General features: G+C 36.7%; 1 protein-coding gene across 10 annotated transcripts in view; it reads left to right on the forward strand.

Annotated features, from left to right (window-relative positions):
- Positions 1–14,257, forward strand: part of GRM5 (glutamate metabotropic receptor 5) — a 244,548-nt gene that overhangs the window by 168,424 nt on the left and 61,867 nt on the right. For all 10 annotated transcript variants that reach the window (XM_064719218.1, XM_064719227.1, XM_064719256.1 and 7 more), the window contains one exon: positions 13,846–14,081. In XM_064719218.1, the coding sequence (XP_064575288.1) occupies positions 13,846–14,081 (236 nt within the window). The remainder of the gene's footprint in view (positions 1–13,845; positions 14,082–14,257) is intronic.

A 14,257-nucleotide genomic window follows, 5' to 3' on the forward strand; every position in this document is an offset into this window, starting at 1 on the left:
TGCAGAGGGAGTAGGCACAAATGTACTGGATGGCATGATGGTAAGATGTTGTGGTGTGTTTTTAGCTTCCGGGTCCCTTTCTCAGGTGTGCCAATATTCCCTTCCCCCTCGCCCCTTGCTGAGTGTGCCCTGTCAGTCAGGCTAACATACCAGCAAGGCGTTGTATGGTTGGTCAATTTCAAAGGATGCTCCTCAGGCCTGGGGGACATTGGCCCGTATAGGTGTCCCTAGTCCCTTGAGACCCTGCCCCTTTCACCTGGTTGGTAGCTCACCTGTCCCCTCCCCTTCCCCTGTCGCCGAGCTTAAAAGGTTAATCAGACCATGCGGCCTCCATTCTGGTTGGAGCAGTTGCCCCGGTTCAGACCTCTGTAACCGTGGAATAAACATCTGGCAACCCTCCAGCAGAATCCTCTCCTTCTTCTCTTCACCATCACCAGAAGCTCTCTCTCCTGAGGTAAACGGAGTCCCTGACAAGCCTGGACTTGCTCAGTGCCCTGCTGCAATCTCCAGCAGCCAAGGTATCTCTGGGGTAAAGCACCACAGTGCCGCCTTTGGCCCAGCAGCGAGGGTCACACTGACCCAGGCACAATCTAACTGGTAATATTGGATCAATATTCCAATAGTAAGAGACTTTTTCATATCTCAGGAGAAACAAGCTAAACAATAATTTGTGGTAGAATGTCGCAGTTATTTCACCTGTGACAAACCAGCAGTCATGAGAGTGTGGTTGCACAAACTTCCATCACGTTCACCTTCCTGGGAAGAGTGTTCAGCTCCCCTCTCCCTCCAGTCAGGACAGAAATTGATCTATCAGAAAGTTCCTTAGAAGTTATTCTGAGCAATTTCTCTTTCAGTCTTATCAGTATTTCTGTTCTACTACACAGAAGTGATCAAAATGTTCTTGTGGCACTTGGGGATGTGTTTTAGTGGTGGACTTGGCAATGCTGGGTTAATGGTTGGAGTCAATGACCTGAGAGATTTTTTCCAGCCTAAGGATTCTATTTCCAAGCTTAAGGGTCTAGCCACCAAATTGTTTAGTCATGTTCATTCACACTTTCAATTAATAAATTGATGTAGACAGGGTTTTATAAAAGAATAATATCAGCTTGATATCTACAGGAAAAGGAATGACAAAAAGAGGTCTGATGACAAATATTTGGTTCATTTTATTAAGTACCATAAACAAATATTCATGCCAGGATGTTGAATACAACAGGAACTAAGAATCATCATCCAATAAAACCTTGGCATCATTTGTTGAGGTACTCTGAGTTCTGGCTGATACTGACAAATGAAAATAAGTAAATATATTCTTAAGATATATTTATTAATGTATTAAGAATAAGAAGGACAGTCTTTAATGCTGTATTTAAAAAGGAAATAAGTAAAAGTACTGAAACTATACATATTTTAAGCAACATCGATTTAAAAATTATGAAATAAAATACTCAGTGTAAACAGGTAATTTTTTTTTTTTAATTGTCATAGAGTTACAGTCAAATAAAACTGCTTTACATATCTAGGTTTCATACTGCCAGTCAGTTTTTCTGAAAGGGTTATCTGGTTAAAATATTCCTAACAGCTTTGTTTCAAGTTTATTTTTATTAAATAGACTAGAAAAAGTCTTTCAATAGATTTTGAAATGAAAATTAATTAAAATTGGCAGGCAGGTTCTTTCTCCTAAACTTTTAAATGTCCCTCAATGTGGAGAATTGAGAAGAATTTTTTCTATTTTTTTTTTTCATATTGCTTCCTTTCCTTTGCTCCTTTTAAAGCCTCTGAGACTAATGTTGGACTATACGGTGCATTTTCCAAAAGTTCTTGTAAGCTTCCTTTGAAAAGGTCAGGTATGTCCATTGATTTACTATTGTTAGGTACTTCTGAAGTTTTTAAGTGATTCAGCAATAGTTTATGCCTCAAAATATTTATAAGCAAAATAAGTAAAATAAATCCTTTTAAAAGATTCTCTTTTTTTCTTCTTGGCACAATTCAATTTAAAACAGAGCTTCTACCAGTCTATTATCACAAAATTTAAATAACATCACTCTGTTGGGAAAAGCTGCTATTGAGACTCACTGTTACAACCAAAATGTCTCCTGGCACTTATATGATTTTGTACTTCAAGCTCAATTAAACACTATAACCCTACTAATATTAACTCTTTTCTGAGTCACTTCTCACTTTACTTTTTATCATGCTTCTCCTAGTTAGCAGAGCAAGTTTATACCCTCAATCAATATTTCTTTTCAGCCAGGGAAACAGAAGATTATCTACTGACACTTTGATTCAAGAAAGTGCATTCAAACATTTAACATGGCTTAGTGATCTGCTTTGGCATAGATCCCATCTTGACTCTAATATTTCCTTCTATATTTTCATATTTTCTTAGTTGAAAAGTGTTGCTTGGCAACATGGATATGGATTCAGCACTTTACATTTTTTCTAGCTTTGAAAGATTGATAAAGAGATCTGTTTCTTCAGTATTTGTAACATTATGAAGATGTTCCCATAAAATTTTATGAAATATCTAGAATATTGTAAGCATTGAAATAAATTATGGAACTAAAAAGTTCAAGATATGTGAAACAAAGCTGTGATGCAGAGGCTTTGTTTTTCTGTCTTCATGCTGACCAATGCCAATCAAATCTCTGGAAAATGTTCTCTCAAAATATGAAATTTGGAATCAATTTTCCAGCGGAATATTCATGTTAGGATTTGGCTCAAATACAGTCTAACATGAAAACTCATTAAGCTACTCCCTGCAATAAATGATGTTTGTGTTGCCCATGAAGCTAGTGGTAAACAGTTGCAAACATCAAGAGACTTGCCCCTGAGTAAGAACCCTGAATGAAAGTGTTTTAAATGTAAATGTGTAAATTAGATTTTAAACTAAGGATATAGCCCTACAATTAATGTACCATTTACAGAGGAATAGGTACAAAATGTATTATCATATGTGAGCCATTTTAGTTGGAGACATACTTTGCTATTTTAGTTGGAGATTTTCACTTACAGTCCTGTCACAAGAAAAGGTCTTGCTATGTATGAACTGATAAATCATGATAGATGAGTTCCTATTATCATAATTTATCACTGGTTTAGGACATGGATGCACTAAGGAAAGTAATAAAAAATTGCTGATGGAATCATTGCACCTTGTCCTATGTCTTTCATGTCACTTGGAAATATTAACAAGGTACATCTCAAATGTCAATTTTCAAACAATGAATTTTTTCAAATTTTAAGAATTTTTCTAAATTTGTGACATATAATTGCAAGACAGACAGGCACGCAGTTCATGAAGTTAAAATTTATTTTACAAAAAAGAATGAAGTATTGATTTTGTATCACTATTTCCTGAATTTATGTCATCCATGTGATCTGTATATAAGTTAATTCTCAATGCAATTTTTGAAAGAACTTGTCAAATAGCAACCTGTTGTGTCATTGTACTGCAGAACAGATATTTAAGCTTTTTAGATAACCCCCCATACCCCACATAACCACAGCCACATTTCTGAAACCTAAAGCCTGATCATGATGTCTTAAGGGCTTTGCATGAGTGTAAGCACTGTTTTCAGTAATTTCAACAAAAATAGGTTAAAAGTACATACTAATACTTTCTTGGCAGGCCTACAGTTAAATACAGATAATGTGTTAAGTGATACAGTTTTACTTGAAGTATGATTATCTCATCACATTTTTTGTCCTTTTTCTCTCAATATATTCTGGATGGCATTTGTTTTCAACTTTCCACTTTGACTACTTGTATTTTTAAGCAAATTTCTGATGCAGAAGGCAATTTCACAGGGTACAGATCACCCATGGGTGATTCTGTTTTTGTTGAGGCAAATCTCTGTCAACTCAATACAACAAAGGAGCCATAAATGTGCTGTTCAATGAAAATCAGGCCTACTTGAACAGAGAAACTAGGCAAAATTTAATGGTCCTGATCTAATGGACTTCATATCTGTGAGTTCTCTCACCTTACTTTAAAAATATTCCTCCTCTAGATGGGTTAGCACAGTGTAAAGAAATTTCAGCAATGTTTATGCTGATAGAAATTACTTTTTTTAACAATACATTAAACATGAAGATGTGGTAAAGAAGTCACTGGCTGTGAATTTTTAAGGTTTCCTGTACTTGTTTGGAAAGTGGTATTGTAAACAGGTGTTATGATTTACAGTCTTACCTTCACCCAAATTGAAATGATCCTAAAGACTACTTCAAATCAGACTTATGTTGTTTCATGTCACTGACATAAATCCTCACCCATTAAAATGGTAGAACATGTGAGCTGTTGTTTGCTAAACTTATTCAAATTCTTCTTCTGGGCCTTGACTACATATAAAATTTTTTTACTGAACTCCATTAGGGGGAGATTGTTGGGTTTCATGAGATTTGGTTTGAGCACAGTAAAGCAAGTTCTATCTTGTCTGTGTGGATGGCAACACAGAAATTGATCCCTCATTGTGGGAGTTATGGTCATTTATTTAAAATGTCAAACTCTGAGCTCTGGGCACCTCAGGTAATTGGTATAAAATTAGTTGAGTGCATAGATGTGCATTTGCTTTTGAAAATGATTGTTCTAAACCTGTAGAAATGAGAAATAAAAAATGCTTCAACAATAGAAATCATAAAATCATAGAATGGCTTGGGTTTGAAGAACCACCTTCCACTAGATCAGGTTTTTCAAAGAGACCCAATTACTTAAAGAAATAAAACAATGCATGTCACTCTGGTTTCAGATTAGTTTGCGCCACTAAGATGTAAATATATTCCTGATCTCTGATTATTGTAAAAGATTTGTGATTTGCTGCAATGACGAATTCCTTGAACAGACTTCTCAAACCTTGTGATGTACATATTGCATCATAGCTCTGAAGTGTCAGCACATTCAATATGAACCACTCTTTTCAAGAAGAAGGTGGCTTTGGGCGCTGTAGAGCAGAGGCAGTCAGACTGCAAGGTCTTTGACACATTTTCTTCCTCTGAAGGCAATTTTGTCTAGTGATGTTCTTTTCCTGACAGTCATGATTCCTCCTCAAATAGTTGACTAGGAGAATGTCATGTTTGTAGACTGTGACGCCTGAATTATTCTGAATTGAGCTTTAGAAGATGAAGGGCTTATAAAGCTGCTCTATAATTCAATTCTCTCTATATCCATGGATAATACCAATATGATTGGATGGGATGAGCCAGTCACCATGCATTATATTGTCTGAGGGCAGGCACTGAATTAGAGGGATATGTCTTGATCTGAGCAAGAGGCAGTCCTGGATGATGTCAGTGGCAAAACTTCAGCTGATTTAAGCAGGAAGAGAATTTCAGTATATTTTCACTAGCTTGGTTTCCTTTGCCGTATTTGCCTCCATTTGCTGGACAGGATGTTAAAAAAATTATTGAAATTACTAACTCCCTGGGAGACTGTGGATATTATTTTATTTGTATTTTTTATTAACTGTGTGCTAATTAGTGCATTTATGGGCTTGAAATGATCTACTCTTTCTCTGAAAAAGCCCACATAATATTTGTCATTTTAAAATCTTTGCACATGCAGAATTTGCTATTCATTGTTCAGCTAGAAATTTTATATTAGCCCCTCTAGATCTACTACAGTATACACCAAAGTCTGGAGATTTAAGACTCTTTAGAAACTAATATTCTGCTTGCCTCTGTACTATTAGACCAGTGCATTCTGGTCTAGGTAGGCATGGTTTTAAAAAAGCTCCTAAATAATATTGTTAACATACCATCCTTACCTTTCTGTTCCATGTTCAAAGTTCATCCTAAAGTTTCTTATTATTCATAAACAAATTCTCTCCAAAATAGTAATGTATAGTGTTAACATATGCATTGCTATTAAGAGTAGCTACTGAAATATGAAATATGCTTCTTTAAATTTTATTTTGTGTTGGCTAACTTTTAAACTCATTTTTTAATGTTTACTTCTCTATAAAGTACCTAGATATATTAGTTTATACTGATTTAATCATACTGTTCCTTTTTTATACATTAAGTATATTATTTATTACTAAAAGTGTTATTCTGCAACAACAAGAGGCAACATGTCAAGTGTTGTTTTGAATTATATTTCATAGCATAGTTTAGTAACTGTTAAATGAACTGTTAAATGTTAAAAAAAACACTTAATAGCTGGCACACAGACATAAGAGATTATTGCATGCTGATTATTGCGTGCATCTTTTCAGGGTGAAAATCCTTTAAATATATACTCAAAGAAAAAAAATATATATATAAATCATATGATTATATGTGTTGTATTTTCTGTCAAGTAAATGGCTTCCCTTAAACCATTTTTTCCCCATTTCTGGAATATTTTTAAAGTACTAAGGCTGTCACAGTTATCTGTTCATTCATATGTCTATGTTTGAGTTTATCTTAAAGATTGTTGTTGCATGTCCCTAAAAGTAGCGGTTGGATGTCTAATGGGGAATCATTCCATCACTGGCAGCCTCAGTAAATTACTATCATAAGATAACTCTGATTCAGAATAGGCTTTATAGGACTATAGAATAGTCCTGGTAGACTTGATGCAATGAAAAATCCTCTGAATCAATGGGACCAATCATGAGTAGAAATGCAGCACTGGTTTATATATCTATTCTGCAGCAGAACAAACTGAGGATCTTGGAGCATTAGGGTCATTTAGAGGTGTTTCCATTCCAGGGGCATGGGATGTGTAGAAAATAGCTTTGTGACAGCATTTGAAGACAGTAGGTATTTGCTTATCATTTCTGCCAAGCCCTGATTTCCGTTCATGACATTTTTGATATTTGTTTATATACCCTTTGTAGATTACATAATACAGAAATGGATATGACTTTCTAGTGCCCTGAAGCTATTCAGAAGTTTGGGATTCTGGAGGAGATAAAAATCAGTATTTTCACAGTAAAAATACATATGAAATTGAAGTGCTTTAGACATGAACCATTCTTTTTCCTTTCCTTTTTTTCTGCTATTGCTGACATTATGTAAGTGGTGGCTTTTAGGCTGTCACTAGGAGAGGTTTACAGTTTGAGGAGCTTAGAGTGAATTTTAGATATGACTCAACAGCATTATTAACATTGTTGAAAAGAAAAGCTGCTGCAATATTTGGAAAATACACTTCAAGGATATGAAGTAATCTTTTTATCCTGTAAAACAACAGTGAAGAAGCAGTCCGGATGTCTGATGGTCAGTTCCCAAAGAAAGTTTAAGTTTTCCTACAGGGCACATCCCTTCGTTTGGTTTTACTTTCTTTTAACCATCCTTAGCTAAAGCAAAATTGGAAGAAAAGTGCTTCCCACAACTTTTTTTGCAACATGTCATGAAAAGTTTGCTTTCTCCTCCCTCCCTGCCCCTTATTAAAGGCTTATCAGTTTCTCCTGGGTAACTATAGCCAGGACACTGGACACAGCATGGGAGCTGCCTGCTTGGAATGTGAACAAGCATTAGCTTGGGATAGGACATCCCTATGTCTATTCAGATCACAAGACACTCCATCCCTGCCCTCTCATCTTTAGCCCACAGAGCTCTCATTTTGATTCTCACTGACAGCAGCACCCAAGTCACGTCCATGACACTGTCAGCATTATCAGAGCATCCCAAGGTAGCACTGAGTCTGTAGAGACAAGGACCAGCTGGGCACTTCAGGAAGAGTAACACCCTGAGTGACAGCAAATTTAGAAATCAGCTTGTCAGAGGAAAGTTGGATAAAACTGGGTCTAATTAGTCTAGACAAACATCAAAGCCTTTACAAATAATTGACTTAGTGTGAACGTAGCAAAAAAAGGTAAGGGACTTCCATTGTAGTGCAACTTTGCATTTGATCCCAAGAAAAGCAAATTTTCTAGCCATCCAAAATGCCTTTCTTCTTGGAAATATGTAAAATATTTTCCTTCTCCTCATGAAAGAATTATTTGAGAATCAAGAAAGCATTCTGCACAATTTGAGTGTTCTTGGTGTTTTCAGGAGTTTCAGGCAAATTTCCCCTCAATTTAGGGGGCATCTCATGTGACATATGTACAGATATAACTTCAGTTAAAATGGTCAGCTTTGACACCTGGCAAGTGTAAAGAAATAGGAATCACACATTGGAAAGTGTATTTTTTTGTGCACCCGAATACAGTCAGGCTGAATTACTTTGCAGCTCTGAACTAGAGATGAACACAGCTGCAAAACTCTCCGTTTTCATGCAAATTAGATGTTGCTATAGGCTACCATCCCTCAAGTTGCCATCACAACCTTTCTCAGCTTGGGGAAGTTTGGATACTCAGCAAGTAATTAGTACCAGTAATCCCCTGTGTAAGGTATCAGCCAAATTCACTGCGCAGCTACTTCTAGCTATCACATTGTAGAAAACTGTGGGCCAAACTGCCTAAAAATAATCAAGTAATTTCTTTCCTTTGAATTACCCTTAAATTTATTTATTTTTATAATATGCATGAAAAGGAAGGAAAAAAAAAAAGACTAACTGCAATCTAAAAAAAGCCAGGCAGCAAAACAAGAATTCATTGCATGCACAGTTATTATAAAATGAGCTCATCTAAATGCATCAGTTTACAGCTGCTCAGCAAAAGCAATGCCACCCTTCCCTCAGTATTAACCAAACAAATTTACCTTTGCAAGACCCATAGTGCTTTGAGAAGAGTGTGAGGACTGTTTAATACATTTAGAGCTTTTAAAATATATGGAAAAAAACTTGGAATAGCAGAGAAATACAGTGAAATTAATTTTAAAGCCACTTAGACAAAAAAACTCCTACACAGGTGGAGAAATATATTTTCAACTGCTATTGGTCAGATTTTTGGCAGGAGAGTGATTATAGATGTGGGCAGAACAGCAGTTTCCATCATTATCATGTGGCCTGCCTATAAACAGATTTTTGCATAACAAAAAAGACACCAGTCTACAGCCTAATGAATGCACTCATTAACTGTAATAATGTTAGCTATAGCTTGAAAGGGACTTCAGAGAAAAAGAAATCAGCTCAACTCATTCCAAGACCCTGCTGCATTTTCAACATAGAAAAATAAGTGGAAGAGTTCGCAAAAGGGAATCTATTTTTTTTGTAGAGCTGTGTCTCTTAGTATTTTGTCTAATCTTAGAAATAGAGGTTTAGAATGTGTGCTGAATTTTCCAGGTGATTTTCACAGGAATCCTAAAGCTATGTTTGCCAGCTCACTGGTACTAACTCACGTTTTACTGATCATAATTTGTCCAGAGCCAAGAGCTGAAAACTTTCTTTCAGTCTAGTGAAAGAAAATTTTTTTGGTCCACTTAATGGACCAAACCATGAGACATCTCTGCAGCTTTATATGCTCTAAAGAACTGCAGTAAAAAGACAAGGCACAAGGTAGCATGGGGAGGATCTTCTGCAGGAACATCACCTCCAGCTGGTGTCCTGGACATCCACCAGATTGCAGATGTAGCTGGCTGAGCATTAGACCTCTCCCTGCTGCCTGCTCCCACCTTGGACTGGCAGCAGCCTAGAGCAGACAACTGCACCATCCTAGTTAGTTAGTTAGTTCCCAAAAAGTCTTTATATCTTGATAATATATTCCTAATAATACCTGATAGATCTTGATAGTATATACCTGATACCTTGATAGCTTATCAATGACAACCTTTTTTTTTTTTTTTTAAAGTGAGTGGCTTTAAAGAAAAGAAAGAAAAATATCTCCAATAGTAAAAAAATGATATTTGCAACTCACTGTTGCTTAATTTACTAGTACAATTAAACTAAAAGGAGTTGATTGTCAAATGGTCACAAAATAGTGACTGAAAACGGTTGCAGTAGTTTCATGGACTATCAATTTACACAGTGTACCTCTTTGTTCTGCCCGTCTTGTATTATCCAGTATATGTTCTTGCTAAATTTTGAAGCAGACTATAGTTAATGGTCTTCAGATCAAAGGTTGTATATTTTTTTCTATTATTCGATTCCCAGAACAGCAAAGTTCCAACTCTGCCAAGGTACTGCATGGAATGAAGCAAAACCACAAGCATTGGCAGTGCTCTGGAGTACTTAAACCTGAAGTTGTCCTTGAAGGATATTGTGGTACTGAATGGAAAAACAGTCAATTATAATATTTATTTAATCTCTTTATCAGCATTGGATTTTCCAGTTTGAAACATTTTTAGTCCAGCTGTCCCTAAAAAGCAGCAGAATTTCCCCACTTCCTTGAAAGGCTTCTCAAGAATCTGAAAACTTTCACTGAAATCAATATTATAAACCCTATAATTGTCATTTAAGAAATGTTTTAAACAAGTGTAAAAGACTTGTAATATGTAAAAATTAAATCTATGTCTATTTAGTGTGTTGGCATGTCAGTTTGGGCAAATCATTTTGTAGTTGTTTAAATATCATTGACTCATTGGTTTTGGAGTTTCATTTCCCATGACAAAGGTCATTTGGGCTATGGAAGTCACAAGTCTTACATATAGGGCCAATATTACAGAATTGGTGCTATGGATATTCAAAACTGAGAAAGTGGCCTTAAACTGCCAGACCTGTGTTTACTTCAGACTTTAAAACAAAATGTCTAAATTAGGGAACATAGAATTTCTTTTCTGTTTTTAAACCTCAAAGGATTATCTTAATTATACTGAGACAGTGTTATTTGGGGATTAGATGTAAAGCCTTCCTTTCACTCAACAAAAGAGAGATAAAACAGTTTCATTTTCATTAAGAGTTATTTTAACCCAGTGTACACTCCTGCCTCCCCTGACTGCATCATTGGAATTAGCTGTGTGTATATCTTAACACATCATTCAGCCTAAATAAATTTCTCTTCCTTGTTGCTTCCCGTAGCAACTACAGAGAGAGAAAAAATACAATAATGAAAAAAATAACTAAGGCAAAACACTACAAGAAGCTGGGGGAGCTGTGATGGAGAGTTATTGTTTTAAATTTCTCTGAATCTTTTGTCTAACCTGCTGGGTTTTACAGAATCATCATTCCCAGACATATGTCAAATCTCAAAAACTACTAATGCATAGTCGATGTCAAGAAGTCAGATAGCCTACTGCCATCCCTTCACCAAGGCAGGGACATTTGTATCAGATGGATGCTTGCCTGTTTTGCTCTCTGACACCCCTAAGAGTCTTCACTTCAAGCTATTCTAGTTCCTCATTCTCTTTGCTGTGAGGAAAATTTCCTGGTGTCTGAGTCATTCTCTTTTCAGTTTAAGTCCTGGATGCTTATCTCGATGTGATAAACAACTTGTGATCTTTTAGTTGATGCTTTTGATGTACCTGAAGACAAATAGCACATGTCTTCCCTAGTATTGTGTTTGGTTCTTTAGGCTATAAATCTTCAGCTAATTCAATCAAGCCTGTTTTCTAGATCATCTGACTTTTTGGTTCACCCTTCACCTCTGAAACAAACAACTAGATTTTTAAATAGTCATTCTACCCTGTAGAATACTCCACTTTCACCAATTTTGGAATAGTAGTTTAACATTTGCTTTTCCACATTGTCCATCTGAGGCTTTGTTATCTCTACATTGTTGTCTGTACAATATGTACTTTGAATAGGTTTTATAGAATATTCATAAACACCTTTTGTTCAAGAAGCTAAGCTGAAATACTTATTTGAATGAGAAGCAGCTCTGTTGAATTAAAAAGCTCTCTTGCAGAAAAGTTGAGAAGGAAGGTTATGTAATTGTCATTAAAAAGTTGCCATTTTCATCTTTTTTAATAATTTAAAGGTATAAAATGGTATCTCTGTTGCAAATCTTCTTAGAGGGATAGCCAATCATAAAGTAATTCTGTAAATTTTATAGCACCCTCCTGGATTAGATCTACAAACCTACTCCTTTGAAAATGATAAAGAAATTAATTACAAGAAAACAGGCTTTTTTTCTGGTTTTTTTTGGGTTTTGTTTTGTTTAGTTTGTATGAGACAACTCATAAGGCTGGGATACTGACAGCATGGCTTTAATTCTTTCAAATTCTACCCCGTTTAAGAAAAAAAATCCCACACTACCAAGCCTATTACTTCCTGCATTAAAAACTTGTCAGGTTTCATGAGGGTGGATAAAACTGCTTTAAAAACTTGCCAAAGAACAAGATGAATCTTTTAAAGGAAAGGTTAAATCAGTCATAAATTTAAAACACCTTCTGTGGCTTTTATCACAAAACTACCCCTAGTGGGTTTTAACTCTGTCCAGTAAACATTCCTGGTGGAAGTGGGGGCTGTTTGTCTTACTGAGCCTCTTGAGTGCAGTTGGGAACATTAACAGCTGTGTTAATCCCTAAACTGGAAGGTAAATTTTCCAAGTGTTATACTCAAGCTAAACAGCAATGCTCATCTTTCTCCTTTTGTGAATGCATGTTTTACTCTTCTGTGCTGAGTAAATCAGTGCATTTGAAATCTGAAGCATGTTTAATGGTTCTTTCATTTCAATTCCAGACACTGGATATTTTTTCCCCCTGGTGAAGCTGCTACTAGCTGACATTGCAGCTGTGCTAGGAAGACATAGCCAAGAGTGCAGGCTCTGCTGAAAGAGTGTCTTGTGCAGGAGTCACTCTCTGAGGGTGTGTTTGCTCTGTGTGGACAGCTGAATGCACAGCTTAAGGAATGCACTGGGGACCAGGTGTCTGCAGCAGGATTCCTGCCTGCTCTGCAGTACAGAAGAAAAGTTTAAGACAGGCAGCGAATGATCAAAAGAGAACAGATCCACACACATAAAGGTCACCTACATCACTTAAAGTATGACTAACTTACAGAAGGGATAGCTTTAAACAAATCATGAAGATTTAAAATAAGACAAGTTGAGCTTATTTTTCATCCTTCAATTACACAACTTTTAGGATTTAAAGGTACTGTCTATATTGAACATCAGTGACTTTTAAGAGGAGGGGCAAATGCTAATCTTAGATTCTTCTCCAAGTCTCTGAGCTTTGAAAAACTGAAATATCATGTTCATGATAAAAGAGAAGAAATCTGAAATTGTTCTAATGAGATATGTACATTTTTAGGATTGAGTGAAACTTCATAAATGGCAGTACTTCCAGAAGAATCCATTGTGAAATGGGGAGAGGGCAATTACCCTGAATGTTTGTGACATTTTGTTTGAGTGGGGTTTTCAGTTGCTTCTGTCTCCTTATGGTTTGTGTGTTGCAAGATGAAAGGTTACCAGAAGGGGATTAAAATTCTGTGTGCAGTACAGTATCACACAACTCCATAAAGCTCCAGCCACAAGCAACACAGAAATAGGAGCAACACCTGGATCTGCATAATGCTCTGCCCAGCTTCATTAGCCATGTCTGCAGAGAGAATTAATTGTTTCAGATGCAATGTCATGTTGTCTCTGTGCTGGTGTTTCTGCTGGAGCAGTGCCAGCCCATTTGAGGCTTGCTTCTGGCTCCTTATGCTGTGCTCCATCAGGAAGTAGGGACATGGTCTGCAGTACAGTCCTTCCCTTTGCACAGTGAGAGGTCCTGTCCTCAAAGTCACATCCTCCCAGGTAAGAGTAGCATCAACCCTATGTCAGGGAAATGCTGAACCCAAGGTTTTCTCCCCTCAATGAGGTTAATTGATGAAGAGATACACTTATACACAGCAGATTTCAGGATCTGTGACTTTTAACATTGTTTCAATTACCCTACGTGGAAGATTTGGAATAGATAATTTAAGTAGAAGGTGCTGATGTCAAGCAAATGTAAGTAAAATACTGAATTTTTCCTCTGGAAGAATAACAGGTCCTTTACAAGACTCCACTCAGAACGACAACTGCTAGTGTGTGTGCTCTTAGGCTCTGATGTTCAATGCTAAGGAAGCTCTTTCCTTATTCCCTTGGATGACCAATGTGGTGTTCCTCTCCTTTACCCCTGCAGTGACGGCTGGGCAGACAGGTACGACGTGACAGAAGGGTACCAGAACGAAGCTGTCGGTGGGATAACGATCAAGCTGCAGTCCCCAGATGTGAAATGGTTTGATGATTACTACCTACAGCTCCGGCCAGAAACCAACCATCGGAACCCGTGGTTTCAGGAGTTTTGGCAGCACAGGTTCCAGTGCCGGTTGGAAGGGTTTCCCCAAGAGAACCCTAAATACAACAAGACCTGCACAAGTAAGTGAATTTACTAATTCTGCTGAGTGAAACAATGTGAGTGAAGGTCTGGTCTGATGCAGCATGATCTGATGAAACAGTGAGTTGGATTGGAAGGAAAAGAAGCCGTAATTGCAATGCTTGTGGTTTTCAAAGTTATACAAAGCACAATTATAAATATTCAGGTTTCTAAAGAA

This window comes from Zonotrichia leucophrys, chromosome 1 (assembly GCF_028769735.1).
Source record: "Zonotrichia leucophrys gambelii isolate GWCS_2022_RI chromosome 1, RI_Zleu_2.0, whole genome shotgun sequence".
Classification (NCBI taxonomy): domain Eukaryota; kingdom Metazoa; phylum Chordata; class Aves; order Passeriformes; family Passerellidae; genus Zonotrichia; species Zonotrichia leucophrys.